General features: G+C 43.1%; 1 protein-coding gene across 1 annotated transcript in view; it reads right to left on the bottom strand.

Annotated features, from left to right (window-relative positions):
• LOC120402435 (putative DBH-like monooxygenase protein 2) overlaps positions 1-18,970 on the bottom strand; it is a gene marked incomplete at its 5' end in the record, with an annotated part of 34,295 nt that extends 15,325 nt beyond the window's left edge. The window contains 6 exons of the mRNA XM_039533078.1: positions 993-1,163; positions 2,428-2,511; positions 8,096-8,257; positions 10,748-10,894; positions 17,737-17,942; positions 18,949-18,970. Coding sequence (XP_039389012.1) covers positions 993-1,163; positions 2,428-2,511; positions 8,096-8,257; positions 10,748-10,894; positions 17,737-17,942; positions 18,949-18,970 — 792 coding nt within the window. The remainder of the gene's footprint in view (positions 1-992; positions 1,164-2,427; positions 2,512-8,095; positions 8,258-10,747; positions 10,895-17,736; positions 17,943-18,948) is intronic.
• Positions 18,971-19,387: the final 417 nt, after the last annotated feature.

Below are 19,387 nucleotides of genomic sequence, written 5' to 3'. Positions count from 1 at the left end.
TAATATAATATAATATAATATAATATAATCAAAATACTGCACATCAAAAGGATAAAATTGAAATAAAACGTTCTGATGGTCCTGAGATGACAATTTTTAGATTTTTACTTTTCTGGGAAATTTTGAAATTTATTTGGAACATTTTTGCTTTCCAAAGGTTGGAATTTCCCATGGAATGGAAATTCCGACTCCCAACCACTTCTACTTTTATCATTGTCAAAACAAAATATTTTGACATTTTCCTGTAAAAAATTAGACAAAATTGACAAATTCCAGCATATGATTAAAAAATCCCTCTAGTTTTCAACAGAAAACTGTTCCATTGAAAACTTTCAACCAAATTACTATGTACAAATGGCATCTTGAGTGTGGCTTTTCCATGTGTGCCAGATCTGCTGACTTTGCCAATTAAAATGTTTTTACTTCTATTCTGTGATCTACCTAACCACTATCCTACCTTCCAACCATAGAAATACAGATGTTCCATGAAAGGCAATGTGATTATCACAGGGTGGATGCTGAGAACATCTTTGCAGCACCAGCCACTAGGAATCACTCACCCAGAGCTACATCTAGTGTTGACTTTCCCACATGAGTCAACCAGATTTTACTTTATATTTTATGATATTGAAAAGGAAAGAACATCAGAGAGGATTACATAGAAGCCAATAAAATAACAGCTTTTTAATGTGGCATATAATTAACCTGTGGAACTGCATGACTCAGGATATTATTACTTAGTGTCCATAAAGGATTTGCCATATGTATGAATAGGAATAACACACAGAGTGACAGCAGCTAGTATAAAAATTACCAGGGCCATCAATCCTCATGCTTCAATGGTTAAACTGAGCACTTTCTGGGAAGGGTCAGAAAGAAATTCTTCAGTGAGATAGTACTGAAGAATTAAGTGCATTACAGGACTAGTCTGGTCAAAGGGTATCATCAATCATAACAAGAGGTAGGTCATGTGATGAACCATGTATACTCACCCCTCCTCCAACGGCCCAGCCCACAACCACCTGGGAGCACAGGGCAAAATCTGGATTGGCCCCATAACAATCGCTGATGCCTGTGGGTAACACACTGCCATTGCCACAGGCATAGACCAGAATGTGATGAACCAATGATCTGTTCTGATGGGTTGTTATTATGGGCTCAAACTGTAACCAAGAGAAAGATTTGAGGAAAGTTATCCTGGACTCTGAAAACCTGTCTCCAGGTTACTAAAAGGAGTAGTCAATAAAGACCTGGACAGAGGAACATGGATCTGGTCTCCAGAAAGGGAAAGCAGCTTGTGTCTTGGGCACATTCACCCTTCTCCATAGTATACTATTGTACTGTCTGAGTGCGCTGATGTGGGGTGGATATCTTCCCCTGAAGCATCTGGCCATTGTGAGGGACAAGACTAGATGGGCCATTGACCTGGTATACCTGGAGATGGTGGAGTGGGTGGTTCAGCCTAGAGAGATCGTTACTTTATTCTGAAACTCCACACCAAATGGATAATTGAAGATATTGAAACCCTGTTATCTGTACCCTTCTTCTTCCCACATCTGATGCTCAGTCAAGCAGCTTGATGAACATGAGGAATTTAACCAGATTTCCTTGAGCCAGACATGATTTACTGGCAAAAGCCCAGTCATGCAAGGTGCTGAGAGCCTTTAACTCCCACTTACTTCCACCTCTTTGCTGGCTCTTAACACTTTGCAGGATCAGGGCCATAGATTGTTGTGTAAGTATATCAGAGCTGTGAAAAAGTATTTACATTTTCTGTTTTGTGGAGTTGCATAGGCAGATTTTCACCTTTTAATACCACACTATTTCTTCCCCTCTGAAATTTTCTTTTATATGATTTCAATGTTTATTTTTATATTAGAAAAAATGCAAAAATATGAATATTTGCATGCCCCTAATTGGAAAGTCATCTTCACTTGAAAAATGAGCTGGGCTTGGAAATGGGCTGTGGTGTTTGGCTTTTTAAAACTATGTGTATTGTACCTTAATGAAATTTGCCAAAATGGTTAGTTTTCTATTTTAAACAAATATCTCTAGCAATTTCCAAGGGCAAAAGCAAAAGTCTTTGCACCTTTTATAAACTTAGAATATCCTGGAGTCCTGAGCACTGTCCACTAACAAAGAGACACAGACCAATAAATGAATCAAGTTCATCCATGGAGTCTGCCCATTGAAGTTGGTAGGATTTATACCAGGAATTGATTTGATCTGTTGCATCCAAAGACTCTCAGAGTTATACAAGATACTCCCAAGGACACAGACAGAAAGACAGGGTACTTCAAGAGAGACAGATGTAGAGACCAGATGTTCCTACCCAAGGACACTGAAAGGCAGACAGGATACTCTCAATTAACATAGACAGACTAACAGGATGCTCCAAAAGACAGACAGGCAGACTTGTCAGGTTACCTTGTAGATGTGGTGCTTCTGCTTAAGGATGGGCAGTGGGATAAAGGTGCAGGCATATGTGGTTTCATCAACTGGGATGGGGAACTGAAAAACAAAAAAAAAGCAAAGAAGACTAATCTTGCCAGGGCACGAGCAGTGGCCCAGGCAGGATGCAAGTGTGAATGAAGAGGCAAAATGGACGAAGAAAACGGAGAATCAGATTGATAACTGGCCCATGTCTCCACATTCTTTAGCTCTGTCCCATTTCATCAGAAGACTGGCAAGAAATACATTTGTTTTTTGGCAGCAATAAGTGCGCTGGTATCAAAGAAATAGTGAAGGCTTTAACAATTTTTTCCAGTGAAAGAATGAAACAATTGCCAGTGAATTTTCAACAAATCCTTTTCCTTCCACATTTCCCCCTTCCCCCACTACCCCCACATATAATTTGGAATGACATTTTCCATATCAAACCTTGATCTAAATGTGGGAACTCTCCATCATGCTCTGTCTCAGTCATATTTTACCAATTGCCTGAGGTCACAAACCCAGAACAGAGAGGAATGGGTATCATCTTGTCCTCTATAACCGATCCCACTCCCTCTGGTATATCAGTAGCAGTGTTGTTTCACAAAGCCAGTCATGCTCACTCAGTGTGCAGCAGTCATATGTGGTTTCTCCACTGGTCCACTTGTCCATGATCAGTGCACCCTCCACTGTCACAGCTCCCAAGGGCTCTTTCTGCATGCTACAGACATGGCACAGATTGGGATCTGCAACAGGCTTCATCAGCTGAAGGAAGCCCTCCCCTTCCACGTGAGAGTAGGTAAGTAAAGCTAGTTCAAACTTAACATATCCATTCCAGGGGAAATTATGAAATTTTAAAAAGTTTTAATTATGAATCAGAACAAAAACTTGACATTTTGAAATTTCCGTGGAAAGGAAATTCTGAAAATTTCCATTTAGAAAAAAATCAAGTTATTTCCATTCAATTTTCTCTAAATGAAATGGAACAGCAGGCTGCTTCAACTCCAGGGGATTCCCTGGACTGCCCCTTACTCCAGAGAAGACCTCAGGCTGCCCCCAACTCTTGGGGAATCTCTGGATTGCCCCCAACTCCATTTTGCTCCCTCACAGTGCTTTGGCTTTCTTGGCCATGATGACACTGGAGCTGAGGGTTTCCTTACGGCACTGCTGCTCAGCCTTCTGGCCAGTGGCTACATTTGCTGCTCTTCAGACACAGTGCATAATGTTGGATAGGCTCCCCTCCCCACAGCGAAGATGCTACCCCACATTTCTGAAGTTTTACAAACTTAAGATCAGTGCCTAATCGAAGACTAATCCTGCTCCTACAGAGCTGAGTAATTGTGCAGGTGTCACCATTAGAGTTTCGAGGAAAACACTACTACACTGCACCCTGGTGCCAGCTGGTTAGCAGTGGGTGCTGTATCATGTGGTTTTGCTGCTTGCATTGGCAGATGCTGTCTAGGTGGAGCATTAAAGAGGTGACCGCTCCCTTTCCCTCCCCCCACTTTGCTCCAATAGTGGTAGCCTCTACTTTTCCCCACCAGGTGCCAAGCCTCCTTATTTTGCAGCTGTGCTAAATGATGTCAGTGGTGTACCACAGTGAGTTGGTCCTTTTGGGCTACTTCTTCCACCTGCCCTAGAGCACCTCACAGACATACCCTTACACTCCTCCCTTACCTTCTGCCTGATGTGCACTGAGCTAGCCTGATCAAAGTCACCATCTGTCACTTTGTAAACCATGCCAGGATGATTAATCAGCAGAGGAACTACTCTGAATGCCCTTGCTCCTCCATCACTGGTAAGGGCCAGGTAAGAGCCTGCACCATATCCTTGGAATTCAGCACCTTTGGCATCCCTGCCTGACATCCTTTTCCTCTAGATCCCTATGTTCAAAAATATGTGGATATTTACTTGAAGTAGGTCAGTGATCAGTGTGATCAGCTTCTACTTGTAGAATTTGTGGGTTTAAGACAGGGGATGCTATGTTTGTGGTGATGTCTATTTTAATGTGACCCCAGCTCTTTTTGTGGATGCTAAATGTGTTCCATCCTCCTCCAGTGCTCCCATGATCCCTTGTTCCTTGCATACAAGTGCTTCTGTGTCACCAGTAATGACAGTTAAGTAACGAATGTGAGACATTGCTTTTGTTAGTACAGGAGGGAGCACACAGTGTGTGCTGTGTTTTCCAGAGCTTTAGCAGAGCAGTGATATAGGGGCTATTCCTGAGTTCCCAGCACAGTTCTTCTCCATGAGGAACATGCAGTTTCCAATAACAAGCAACAATAAACTGGGAGCAGTAAATATACTTGTTATATTTTGACTGTGTGCTTGCACGAGACACTATAGTTGTTACAGGCGGGGCAGGTAATCCTATCTATTAAGGTCGCCTGACATTTCCCATTGTAAGGCTTATTTTCTGTTGCTTATAACTTCGTGAAACTTTAACTGTTTGTGCTGAAATTTCCCATGCTGGATGTCTGACTCAGGCTGAATATATTTTTTTTAAAAATCACCCAAAGAGTTCCAACATTTCTAAGAAAGAAGCTTGGGAAAATACATTGTTTTGCTCATGTTTTTTTTAAAAAAAAGGTTTTTTAGACCTTTTCTTTGAGAAGACCTAGAGCCTACATGCTTTGGAGAAGAGACTTGAAATTTGGCATAGGTTAGCCTCTGTGTCAAGAATGTGGCCTTTTGCCACCCCCACCACCATGAAAAGCTTCCCAAATGTGGCCAAGTTATGTAAGCCTTTGACAAATTGCAGTTTTGCACATGTTCAGTAGAGACTGATTTTGGAAGCTAAAATCTCCAAGTGTCCATCCTTACTGAACATGCTCCATCCCCTCACAGATCCTCGTGCTGACCATTCCCATAGAGAATGTTCCCACCAGCCCAGGGCTACAGGGGCAAAGCTGGCTTTCCCTGTAAAAGCTGTTCCCAGCAGGAGTGATGCCACATACTGAAACTGAGAACTGGAAGCCTGTGTTCTCAGTGACCATTCTGCTGGAGCCCAGGCAGCATGAAGGAGGAGGCTACCTGATTCAAATGCAGGAGGGACAAGAGTTGGACTGGGGATGGTAGGTGGGAGGGAAGGAAGGAAACAGATTGGGACAAGGAATCTGGTGAGACTGAGACTGGAGGAGGAGAAAAACTGTGATTGGGTGTTGGAGAGGAGCGACTGAGATGGCTGTGTACAGAGACTGGGATTGGGAGCTGAGGGGCAGGAACTGGGCTGGCTGGGCAAGGAGACTCAGAAAAAGGGGGAAATGCTGGTGGGACTGGGTGCTCAAGAAAACGGGACTGGAAGCCAGTGGGGAGGTGGGCAAAGGGAATCTGGGACTGGTTGATTGGGAAGGCTGGAACTGGGAGCCTGTATAGGGGAACTGGGAGATGATGAAAGAAATAGGGGGTGGGGGTTGGCTAGGAACCAGCTGGCTGGTAGGCACACTGAGATTGGACAAGGAGCTGGAGAGACTGGGGCTGGCTGAAAAAGGAACCAGTAACATGGATGGAATGGGGGAAGACAATGAATTGGGGTGCATTGGGATTGGCAGAGACAGATCAGATGAGCAGCTGTGAGGGGTGAATTGGGCCTGAATGGGCAAGAAGCCTGGGATTGGATGTGGAAGGGAGAGAGACTGGGAGCTGGAGATTGGGACTCAGAAAATTAGCCTGTGCTGGGGAGACTTGGACTTTCTCGGAAGGAGATTGAGACTGGAATGAGAAGTCTGAGGAGTAGAGACTGGTTAGGCACACAGAATGGGACTCAGCCAAGGAGCTAGGGGTAGGAAAGAGACAGAACTGGGATGGAGGAGATATCAAGCTTTTGAAATACAGGCAGAAGATGCTGTGCCCACTGCAGCACACTCCCCTACAGAGCCTTAAGTGGAACCAGTATTCCTGAGTCTCACTATTCCTCTACTATCAGCAAATATAAGTGAAACCCACTGGCAAAGTATCCCATCCCCATCTCCTGCTCAGAGGATGTCAATCTACTGATGTTGTCAGTTACTTTGTTAACTCCAGTGGAAGAGGTCGGGTCAGGTCAGGTTGACACATTTTGGAGTTTCTGTTTTTTCAGTTTGCTTTATTAAGAACATAGGCAATCACACACACACACACATATTCAAAGAACATTACAGTCAACATTGTAAAGTCAAACAACCAAATGTTAGGAAGTGCCAGAATTAAGGCTACCTGTGAAACCTTAATTCATCTCCCTTGTGAATATGCTTTATGATGCAGTCTTTACTTCCACAACACATGCTACTTTATTCCACAGGATCCCTGCCTCATTCAGTGCACAAAATAGACCTGCCCTGGGGATTAATCAGGGTTGTATATTAAAGGTGGCTGTTGCATTTGGGATCTCTGCCTTGTTTGTTGCAGAAGCTAGAAGGTGTGTAGTGAAAGAGGCAGAAAGAGAAAGGATGGCCTCATGGTTAAGGGAGGTGAAGAACTGGATGCCCTGGACTCAAGAATTGGCTTCTATTCCTACCTCTGCCATAGAGTTCCAGTGTGATGCTGGGCAGGTCACTTAAACCAAACTTTTCACAGATGGCTTGTAATTGTTTCTCGTTTTATAGGTACCCAATTTGAGACCCTGGGGTCTGATTTGAAGAAGTGCTTAGAGCTCACAGCTGCAACTGAAGTCAATGGGAGCTGTGCTTGAACATATAAAGTGCTATATAATGCTACATAGTTGGAAAAAAATCAGGTCCTAAGCATCTAAAATTGAACACCCAAATTTAGTGAATACTGTTAACCTTAATCTCTCCGTCTCTCAGTTCCCCATCTGTAAAAAGGAGATAATATTACCCCATAACCTTATAGGGGTGCTGAAAAGATAAATTAATTAATGTTTGTGAAGCACTCCAGTACTATAGCGATGAGCACCATAGGAAAGCCCACAAGGAAATTAATAATTTTATATTCAGAGCTGGCTTTTAAAAGTGTACAGTAAATAAAGCCTGAGGCCACTCATTGAGTGATGAGGAGAAAACAAAATATTGAATAGCTGCTCATTCAATGAGCACCCTCTGTCCAGTGCATTGAATGCATCAGAATCCTGTGAAAAACTAATTGTATGTGATCATGGAATTAAAGATTGTGTCATAATGCACACAAGGGGATGAACTAAGGTGCTACAGAATGTTAATTCTGGCATTTCCTAACTTTTCAATGTTTGTCCTTGCAACTTTAATAATGTTCCTTTAACATAGTTTTTGTGTGTAACGTATATACGTGATAGAACAGCCAAACTGCACAATGGCACAACAGCACAACAATGTTTTTTATTTTTCAAATAAAAGTCAAGTCAGGGAAACATTCCTGAAAGTGGAATAATCACTTTTGTTTGTGTGTAATTTTCTTTTGGTAACAACAGAAATTTAAACTGGTCCCAGCCTATATAATTGGCCTGAAAAGGAAGAGGTAATATCCCCAAAATATTTCCCTAATATAGAACACAGCCTAACCCTTCCTCAAAACAAACCCATCCTCTTCCACTTTACTGCTGAATCTCTCTGCCCATTCACACATTCATCAAGATAGCCATATCCATCCATCCATCCATATTGGCCACCATCAGCTCTACTGCAAAGAATGGCAGGGAGTGGGGATTCTTGTATCCAGAGAATAGGCAGTGCCATGGTCAGGTACTCACGTCATTTAGCTTCAGGTCATAGGTGAAGAATATTTTGGGGTCATTCAATTCAGTTGGGCTTATGACTCGCATCAGAAAGAGAGAATTGAGGAATCTTTGGCCTTTGGAGAACTGGACTGTGTCATCAGTGCCAAAAGCAGAAATCAGGCGTGCGGTGTCACCCTGTAAGGAGAGAAATTTGCTGCAAAATCCTCCTCATGCCATCATAGCTTCCACATACCTACATATACACTCTCATTCACAGACATATACACACACATTCACAGTACACATGCTGAAACATACTAAGCACATTCCACACATCAAAACACCCCACACCTATTACACCCCTACAATGAGACATACATTAAAATGCACTACCCACATTACACACTAAAACACACACCCCTCATATCACTGATATGCACACACACCACATGCCTCCCACACACAGTTCATTCCTACACAAGAAAACACAGCAAAAGTGCACAGTGCAACAACACAAAACACTTCTGTACACAGGTTCATGATCGTTTTCTGTAAGGCAAAGCTAATAGGAAAACCCTTCAAAAACATCTAAACACATTCCACAATCATATTACACACTGCACCACAATATTTACATACACACGTACAATGTTTAAGGACCTGGTGAGTGAAAGAAAATAGTTTGGAGATCAAGAGGAAAGGTGTAAGGATTTGGATGAGGTCAGAATTTTCAGAAGTGGTCACTAGTTTTGAGTACTTACATTTTTGTGTGTCCCACAAATTGAGACACCTTGTCTGATTTTCAGGTACTGAGGTCTGTGACCATCAATGCCAACTGACAAAGGGTTCACTCTTCTATAACAGCAATTCTTAACAGGCCTGACAAACTCACTACACCAAACACACTGCTTTTCATTTATCTATAAATAGTGTCTTGACAGTAATGAAAGCTGATATCAAGTTGGGCATTAATATCATGGTGAAATGAATGCACTGATGATATTTTAAAAGTTATGTACACATCCTGGAATTATGTTTTAAGGTGGGTAACTTGGCAGAACTGACAAACAGGTTTCTTCCAGAGGGTGATAAGATGTTTGTCTCTTTGTCAAATGTAAATTAAGCATTATAAGCCAAATCTGCATGTGACATAAGCTGGGGGATAGGAAGACAACTGAGACTAAACCACAGGAGATTGTTTTGTCTCTGGGCAGCAGAGCCAACATTAGTCTGCACAGAGACAGTGATGCCCTGGAAGGCAGTGCTTGTAGGGTCAGAGGCTGTTGGTTTCACAGAACTGAGCTACAGTAGACGCAGACAAGACTGCCTCACTCTAAGAGCAGGTAGTGGTGAGATACAACACAGCTCTAGGTACCCCTGGGGAGCATCACACGATCCATGAGGGCTAAAGTCTGACACTGAAGGCCAAATTTTCAGAATTGCTGCACGTGTTAGTGCATGTGGGAAAATGTCAATTTGTGTGCCTGTTCTGTGAGTGCACTTAGTGCAACTTCAAATGTAATCTTGGTAACTGAGCACTGATGACCAGCCATGTATCTAAGTGGTCATTTGTACATGCAGTTACATGCAGAATGATGACATATCCTAGGGGGAGGGATAGCTCAGTGGTTTGAGCATTGGCCTGCTAAACACAGGGTTGTGAGTTCAATCCTTGAGAAGACCACTTAGGGATCTGGGGCAAAAATTGGTCCTGTTAGTGAAGGCAGGGGGCTGGACTCAATGACCTTTCAAGGTCCCTTCCAGTTCTAGGAGATTGGTATATCTCCAATTATTACCTTCCCAATTTAGATCCACAAACATACACATTTGTGTAATTAGAGTTCTGGTAATCTGTCCATTAACATACCAGTGACAAAGCAGGTCTTTTGAAAATAGGGCTTCTAGGTACTGCAATAATAATACTAATTAAGAATAATAATATCACTAACTCATATTGTCATTTTTAGACTTTTTAATTGTAATTTTGCTATCAATCTGAAACCCCTGCACAGCATTTAAATTAAAAAAGAGCCGGGGTGAGACTTTCCAAAGCACCTTGCATTTTGACTATGCTGTTCCCATTGAAACAATGGATTTAATGGGAACTGAGTTATACAAATAATGAGCACAACTGAAAGTCCCATCTTATGTCTTTAACAGCTGATATCATACATTGCTCTCAAGTGATGGTTCTATATGTGTGATGTTCATTGACTCATAAAATGTATCTTCTTTATTAAAGAGGCAGATCCATGATCTGTGAAAGAGGGATAGATAGAAAGAGGCAGACAGAAAAAGAGAAGTAGGAAAGGTTGAGGTGAAGGGTCAAGAGTGCAGAAAGAGACTTTAAAAGCTCTGCCTAAGTTTAGTTGCGTTTCCCAGAAGCCAGAGGCTGTATTCAAGCCTCACAATGTTTTGAGGCTCTCATCTCCCCCAGTCCTGAATACAATCCACGCAGAGGTCTATACTAAAAGGGAACCACTAATCCTACCAACACATTCTACATCATCATAAACTGTTGCAATACACTCCTATTTTTAGACTGTATACTCCCTGTTCCTCGATTGTTATAAGAGAAGTTCCCTGTTTAAGATCTCCAGTATACATCAGAGTACAAGGGGGGAGGCAGGTTTATTTCACTTATATATGTGGCTCCTTGTGCAGAAAGATTGTCTCCTCCATTACCGTGATATCCAGGTCATTTGGGTCACATGTCTGGAAGTAGCGTTTGAACCGCATGGTGGTGAAGGTCTCATCCTCTGTTAGTGACAGCAGCTGGTAGTCCTGGCTCTTGTCCTCCTCGAGAGTTTCCTCATCCACAGCATGCCAGTCCTGGATTGGACATGGAGAGAGACATCAAATCAAATGAGGAAACAACATAGAGAGAAGAGAAGTAACTTCTCTTCACATCCTGAGACAGCATCTCTCTAAATAGCACTGATGGGAATTGAATAATTCTTAAAGTAACGATGACATTGGAAGGCCCCTCTGCCTTCATTGCAAGTTTCCTACAAATCAGAGAAACACAATAGTCACATTTTCTCCATTCCCTCCCTCTCTTCAATGTGACAGTAGCCCCTGGAGTACCTGTGTACTGACACCTATATAGTGTCAGAATGACTTTTGGTAATCCAGACTATAGATGGTCAGAAAAATTTAGATAAAACTTTTTTTCACTGAAAAGTGTCATTTAGTCAAAACCAGCATGCTTCATGGAAACATGTAGGTTTCAATACAAATTTAATCAGGAAGGTTTCTCAGATCCAGGATACTGGGAGGAGAGGGAACGCAGAATTTTTCTAACCATCAAGCTATAGCAGGGCTGCCCAGAGGATTCAGGGGGCCTGGGGCAAAGCAATTTTGGGGTCCCCTTCCATAAAAAAAATTGCAATACTATACAATACTATTGCAGGGCCAAGCACAAATTTCCCTACTTGCTCTGCCGCCACCCCCACCCTCCACGGGAGGCCCTGGGAAAAATAAACCTTCTGAATCTTGGCACAAACCCAGTTTTGAGAAAACTTCTTTACAAGGTATCACTGGCTCTCAGCTAGTGCTAAAAGGCACTAAAGCTCATTAAAAGGGTTGGACAAATATTTTTCGTCAACACTTTTTCTGGATCGAAAACTAGGGGTTTTAAAAAGCAGAAAAAAATCATGGACAATGTCTGTTTTCCTTCAAAATTTGTTGTGATTTTTTTAATTGAAAAGCTGAAATTAGTCTGCCAAAACCTGAATATGGTTTGGGGTTTCAGAAGTGTGTGGCCAAATATTTGCTGCTTGCTGTGTTTGATTGTTTAAAGAAACAATAAAAACATTCTGCTTAAAAAAAATCCAAAACTTTTGAACCACCTTAGCTTGTGACCAAACACCTGAGCCCATCCAGTCAGAAATTTTTCCAGGTTTCTGATACTGTGCTGGCTTCCTGGTTCATATCTGTCTCCATAACTTTGGGTTCATTTAGGTTAGAACATAAGAACAACCATACTGGGTCAAACCAAAGATCCATCCAGCCCAATATCCTGTCTGTCGACAATGGCCAATGCCAAGTGTCCCAGAGGGAGTAAACCTAACAGGTAATGATCAAATGATCTCTCTCCTGCCATCCATCTCTACCCTCTGACAAACTGAGGCTAGGGACACCATTCCTTACCCATCCTGGCTGATAGCCATCAATGGACTTAACCTCCATGCATTTATCTGTTTCCTAGAGACTGGCTCCATGGGGTCCCTCACAAACTGGAGACGGTTACTGTGGGTTTGTCTTTAGTATAGCTTATGTACATATTCCACGAACTGAGCATTTGAGCTTGTTCCAGAATCTGGGATGAGCCTATACTGTAAAAACTGAAATGCTCAAAATAGCACATGCATGTGAATGGACACAGGGTGCTAAAATTAAATTAACCCAGGGGTTCTCAAACTGGGGGTCAGGACCCCTCGGGGGTCACAAGGTTATTACTGGGGGTCACGAGCTCTCAGCCTCCACCTCAAACCCTGCTTTGCTATTTATAATAGTGTTAAATATATAAAAAAGTGTTTTTAATTTATGGGGGGGGGTTGCACTCAGAGGTTTGCTATGTGAAAGGGGTCACCAGTATAAAAGTTTGAGAACCACTGAATTAACCCCTCTGAGGCCTCAGGGAACACAGGGGAGGGGGCCCTCCCTTGGTAGGGTTGGGAAGGATATTGGGAAGGATATTGCTCTTCTCATGTGATCCCTCCCTCAATGGCTAATATTAAATGAAGCTACCCTCCCCTGACATGAATCTCCCTATGGCACTAAAATTAAATATAGACTATAATTTGGCATTTGAGAAGTGAAACGGATGGTATCCCTAATGGAAAAGCTAACAGCTTGGCTCTTCTTCAAGCCTCAAACTGCTGAATGAGCTTTAGGGTAGGGAAGGCTGTGCCTCCCAGACAGCCTGGCCCTGCCCCATCTGACCCCCACCCACTTCCTGCCCCCCGACTGCCCGCCCCTCTCAGAATCCCTGACCCATCCTGCTCCTTGCCCCCTCACTGTCCCCCAGAGACCCCACCCCCAACCACCACCCTGGGACCCCACCCCTGCTCCCTGTCCCCTGATGGCCCCGACCCCTATCCAACCCCCCCGAGTCCTGACAGACCCCCGGAATGCCCACAATCGAAGCCCTCCATTCCCTGTCCCCTGTCCGCCTCCCCAACCTCTGCCCCCTCCCTGTGCCCTGACTGTCCCTGGGACTCCCTGCCCCTTATCCAACTCCCCAGCTTCTTACCCCCAGCTTCCCCCTCACCCGGAGCCTCAGCGCATCCAGGAGCATCCCTGGACAGCTGCAGCATGGCTCTGGCTGGGTAAGGGGGCAGGGCTGTGAGCTCAGCCTGGATCTCGCAGCCCCTCCCCATTACGCGGCTCTGAGCGGGAAGGGGCTCAGGCCCCACCGGAGCCATGCTGCAGCTGTCCAGGGACGCTCCTGGATATGCTGAGGCTCCGGGAGAGGGGCGGAGATGGGGTCGGGTCGGGCTGGGGCCGGGGAAGGAGCCTCAGCCATTCTCGTGGAGGCCCCTGCGGAGCCCGGGGCCTAGGGCAAATTGCCCCACTTGCCCCCCCCCCACCCGGGTGGCCCTGAGCTATAGAGTCTCTCTCTTACACACACTTTTTCTGGCCACCCCTAATCCTGACCCATATCAGCTGAAGAACTAAAGATCAGTCTCTTACTGGTATGTGTCAGATGATCAATTTCAGAAGTATACTAAACTGAATCTTTGACAAAAATGAAGCAAGTGAAGAAGTCAATAGAGCAGATGATTAAAAGAGCTATGCATCCAGCATCTCCCATTGTAACACTTATGAGCAGATTTTCAAAAGAGATCGGCACCCAGCCTTTTAAAAATGAGCCCTGGTTATGGGTGATGAACCCTGCTGAATATTCTGCCTAGCAGACTGCTTTATCAGTACAGTTACTATAAGAAAACCAAACACGTTTAGAATCTATACACACATAAAAAGGGATTGAATGAGGTCATCAAAGGTGAGTGCTACCCTATGAGAACAGGAGGAGATGTCAGGTCAGATTTTTAAAGATATTTAGATGCTTAAAGATACAGATAAAGGCATAGTGGGATTTTCAAAAGTGCTTAGGTGCCCATTTCACATTGATTTCAATGAGAATTAGGCTCCTAGTGCTTTCAAAAATCCTAATAGGTACCCATGTGAATCTCTAGGTTCCTAAATACCTTTAAAAATGTGGCCTGTCACGCCTAGACTTCAAAATACAAGAGCATTTTCTGTACTGCTGCAAGTCCAGGGTTTTGGCAAGTTGACTCAATACAGAAAATGCAAAATTGTACACCTTCAACTCTCCTTTTGGGAAATAGATGTTTAAGTGACTTCCCTCCAGGATTGCCTCAGGATCAGAGGGATGCAACAAAGCATGAAATTCTACATCTTGAGACCAGAAGTGAATAGGGCAGAATCACTGAGGATCTGATGATTTGGAGCAAAACCAAGGAATTGTATTATGTTCTGCAGCCTGCCACAGAAAAGAATTTAAAGTAAACAGGAACCAGGCCGGGCTGAATGAGATTAGTCATGTAGGACAAATATGTAGTGAGAAAAAAGTTCAACCGGCCCAAGGAAGATGGAGACAACTGTATAAATGAAACGACTCCAAAACAAGATTCACAGCATGTTATCACATCCAAGCAAATTCACCCGTAATTTCTCATCATTAAGGGCTCCACACAGAATACTTCTTGAGGACAGTACAGAATGGCACTGCAATAATAGACAAGAGATCCACCCCCACAATGTATACTCCTGGGTTTTGTCTAGTTTCAGACTATTGTCCATGGATCAGTAGTGGTCTGCACAGCATTTGGTGGTGGTGCACAAACAGCTGGTGTTTTTCTCCTTATTTCCAGCTTCAAAATTGCATTAAATGACCTCTACACATTCATCCTAATGCTACCTTCCTAATGCTACTTATCTGTGTAAGCAGTTGAAGAGTTATGTGATTATGAATGGGAAGGGAGGTGATCAATGTAATTGTGAATGTGACAGGAGGTGGCCCTCAATCGCAACTGAGAAAGGAGGTGCCGTCAAGATATGCTCTGTGACTGAAATATAGTCCATACACTATGAAAGACTTTGAGGAATCCCCCCACACCTTTGAAATGGACAAAAAACAAAATTTCCTATGACAGGAGGCCCCTATATCCCCCTATAATATCACCACCTCACTCCCATCAACCCATCCCATTTCAAATTAACAAGCAGAACACCTTGCTTAACTATGTGCTCAGAATATTTTTCTGGTACAAAGTACATTTTTTTCAATTAAGTGCATTTAATATAAGTTTCTTTGCCAAGTGGAGTCCCCTTTATCAATTATGACTGTGAAAGCATTTAAATGTGACCATATGTCCCCAGGACAGGAGTTTATTGTGAGATAAGAGGGAACATTTTTATAGGAGCCCCTTGTGAATATATTGGTAACGCATCTCTGCTCCTTGGGGTGACTATCCAAAACCTAGTATCACTTTCACTGAATTTCCTGATACCCAGCTGACATTCTTTTTTTCTGCTCAATTTCACCTCCATTGCCTCTAATTGTAGCTTCTCAGATCCCTCTAAACCACTCCTTTACCAAGCTGGGAATCACATTACAGAGGGGAGTTTGAAAATGCCTCCTTTGTTTTCTATTCTTTGAAATTCCCCTTTGTGTTACTTTATTTACTAAGCTAAAAATGCAAAGATGAATAGTCCCAAAATGAGTTACACAAAAGCCAATAAACAAAATAAGTATTAAAAACTAAAAGTAAAATCATTCACTATAGACATTTCTTAACCCTGAGACTTATTTGGAAAAATATCTCTCACTCTTGAGAAAGACAGAGAAAAATGATTAAGAGAGAGAGGGAGAGAAAGCAATGTACACATACACACATACTACATCTACACTAAACTAAATTCCCCACCCCCTCCTGAATTTACCTACTGTTTGTACCACTGGTTCAGCTAATATGTGCTAAAATGGGGTGTAGATGTGTGTATTCATGTGTGCGTGTGCATGCTTGCTTATATTCTTATAAATCTTTCTGGATCTGCCTAGGCTATTGGAACCTCTTTGCCCCTCACCTGTGGTTTCCCAGCCATCAGAGGTTCCATGCTAGCCACAATCTTGAAGTTACATCAGCTAATGATTTGGGGTGCCTCATTGTTAGGAGGACATCATGAGACACCTTAAAAAATTAAAGCATCCCTGAATCATTTTGAAAATTCTGGTCATTGTAACCAGAGCTTCACAACCAACCAATGAAAACATGCAAAACTCATTTCGTTTCAGGTTCAAACATGGAAATGAAACCAGCTGAGTAGAATAGATATATTTTGACCCTGCAAAGTTTCATCAGTGTTCAGGGGGGAAAAAAGCCTCTGGATAAACAGAACTATTCTGAGATTAAGCTCTTTGGTTTTCTAAGGGGCTTGGTGATAACTAAATACATGGTAATTTTTTTGCAAGTAACACCCAAGTCTTCATAGAACTCATTGGTTTGGTTAAACTCTCACGTTCACCATACTGTACTGTGTCTGAACTGTGTTCTGTAATGGGCAAACTGGGGTGGCTTTGATTTTGCAAAACCTAATCAGCTGGGGTTCGGTTCTGCAAATTCAGAATGAGGAATGGTGTGGATACAGGTTACATTTTAACTGGCCTTTCAAGGATTGGGAGAAGTCAGAGTGGTAGGGATTTAGCGCTTCTCTAGTCTGGATGGAAAAAAAGATATAGCAAAACTCAAGGCAAGTGAAACCACAGGAAGTGAAACTGACAAAACAAATGTCATCAGAATCCACATAAAATAAACCAGAGGTTCTCAACCTTTCCAGACTACTGCATCCCTTGTAGGAGTCTGATTTATCTGGCATACCCGCAAGTTTCACCTCACTTAAAAACTACTTGCTTACAAAATTAGACAAAAAAATACAAGTGTCACAGCACACTATTACTGAAAAATTGAGCATGTTCTCATTTTTACCATATAACTGTAAAATAAATCAACTGGAATATAAATATTGTACTTACATTTCAGTGTATAATATTAGAGCAATATAAACAAGTCATTGTCTGTATGAAATTTTAGTTTGTGCTGACTTCGCTAGTGCTTTTTATGTAGCCTGTTGTAAAACTAAGCAAATATCTAGATGAGTTGATGTACCCCATAGAAGACCTCTATGTACCCCCATGGGTACACATACCCCTGGTTGAGAATCAATGAAATAGACCATATATGATTTCCCCTATCTCTAGTCATAGGAGTCATTGAACTGGTGGACCAAGGACTTTCATTAGAGCATGGGCATGTTAGTAACAAGAAGCATGCAGTGTTTTCAGGTACGTATCTAGGTGAGGGCAGGTAGCAGGTGTGTCTGTATGAGCATGTATAGTGATGAGGGATATAGGTGTGAACCTAGCTGCATGTTGACTGCATGTGTGTTGGTGCATCAGCCATGTGTTAGCATGACTATACTGCTTCTGGAAGCATCCTCTGATCTGATAGTAGATGGAACAACCCAAACTTATCTAAATCTTCCTGCTTGTGAACTCAGCCCGCATAGAATCCTGCCTTGAATGCAGTAGGTGTAAAGCATGACCCTCTGCAAAGGGGGAAGGAGGGGAAATGTTTTCAACTTACAGAGAAATAGATGCTGCCATTGGGGAAAACGCCCCCAACCACAATGTCAGACCCAGGCAACTCTCCATGAGGGCTGAATCCAAATGCCACCCAGCCAGTAGTGTGGACCCGGAGCTCAAAGGTCATCATTTCCTCTGCATCATGGTCCCAGCGCAGGAAGATCATGTTTGAGTGGTCCAGGAAAGCAGAGAAACGCAACGGGGGAGGTGAGGGCTGGCTGGAGCAGAGGCATGGGATGGACAAGAGGAAGAGAAAGCTCTTGGTCCACAGGAGGCTCATTATCTTCATCAGGATCAGGGTAGCCTCTCTCTCGTGCTGATCCCCTGGGCTGGATGCTCTGAGGTAAGGGGTCCAACTTATATGGATGTCTAGCGAGGCAGGGCCTGGTGCCAAAGAGGAAGGGCAGCAACTTGTTCTACATCTGATTAAGTAGATGGCACAAAGTCAACACGTTACATAATACACCTTGGTGCCATGCCCGGGGGAGACAGGTATCAGGGACCCTATGTGCTAGTGTCACGAGATATTGAACAGCTCTTTGGACCCACCTGGACGCAGGAGGGGACTCAGCATTCCCAGCCAAACTGGTATTCTGAGAGCCAGCATGTTACCTCAGTTCACAAAGAGAAAGGAATTCTTTTAAGGACACCTCTCATCAGCTCGCCCCTATCTTGGAAAGGCTGGAGTGAGCCCCAATCATTCATTAGTATCACATAGTCATTAGCTGTGAGGGTCATTCAGAAGCAATATGTTGGTGAATCTCAGTCCATTCCTCATGGGAAGAGAGTCTGCATCAGAAAAAGAACCATCAGTTGGGCCAGTCCCAGTGTCAGTATCAGGAAAAAGACTGTGAGTGCTGGAGACTGCATTCCCCTCATGGAATTGGGTCCATCACAAGTAATAGCCTTTGTCCAAATGATAGCACTCAGAATAGTGTGCAGAATTCAATAACAGTGGAAGACGGAGAGAGAGAGAGATTAAAAAGTGCCCATGTCCTAATATTTTTAACTTATCTCCCCCACTCTGTATCCTTACCAGCTGATTTTGTCATCCATTTCTTATGTCTTGTCTTTTAGAGTGTAAGCTGTTTGGGGCAGAGACTGTCATTTACCATATGTTACCTAGGAACACAATAGATCCCCATCATCTGCTGTTTTAAAATCAAGACTATCTGTCTTTCTAAAAGATATGCGGCTTTGATGCAGGCATTATTGGGTGAAATTCTCTGGCCTGCGTTATACAAGTCAGACTAGATGATCGGAATGGTTCCTTCTGGCCTAATCTATGATTCTACGTTTACACAGCACCAGCATAATGGGGCCCTGGCCTGATTCACCTCTAGGCACTACCACCACCAAAATAGTAATAGTATAAAGGCAAAAAAATTCCCCTTGGGTTCTGAAATTATATGAAAACCGTCAATGAGACAGAGAAAAAGAGAGAGTCTGTTCTGGGTGGCTGGAGCTGCAGAGAGAAGGCTCTCACACCTGGTGACATTTGGGGAAGGGACATAGAGGAGGCAAGTGCTGTGGTCCTTAAGCAGAGTTCCTGGGGCACATTGTAATGAAAAGCCACATCTCTGAGGCAGAATGAAGGAATGTTTCAAATAGCAAGAGAGCTATTTTCAGTTCCTTCCTGCAATGCCTGGCAA

The sequence above is a fragment of the Mauremys reevesii genome, linkage group 1 (genome assembly GCF_016161935.1).
Source record: "Mauremys reevesii isolate NIE-2019 linkage group 1, ASM1616193v1, whole genome shotgun sequence".
Classification (NCBI taxonomy): domain Eukaryota; kingdom Metazoa; phylum Chordata; order Testudines; family Geoemydidae; genus Mauremys; species Mauremys reevesii.
This window is presented reverse-complemented; position numbering and strand designations above follow the sequence as displayed.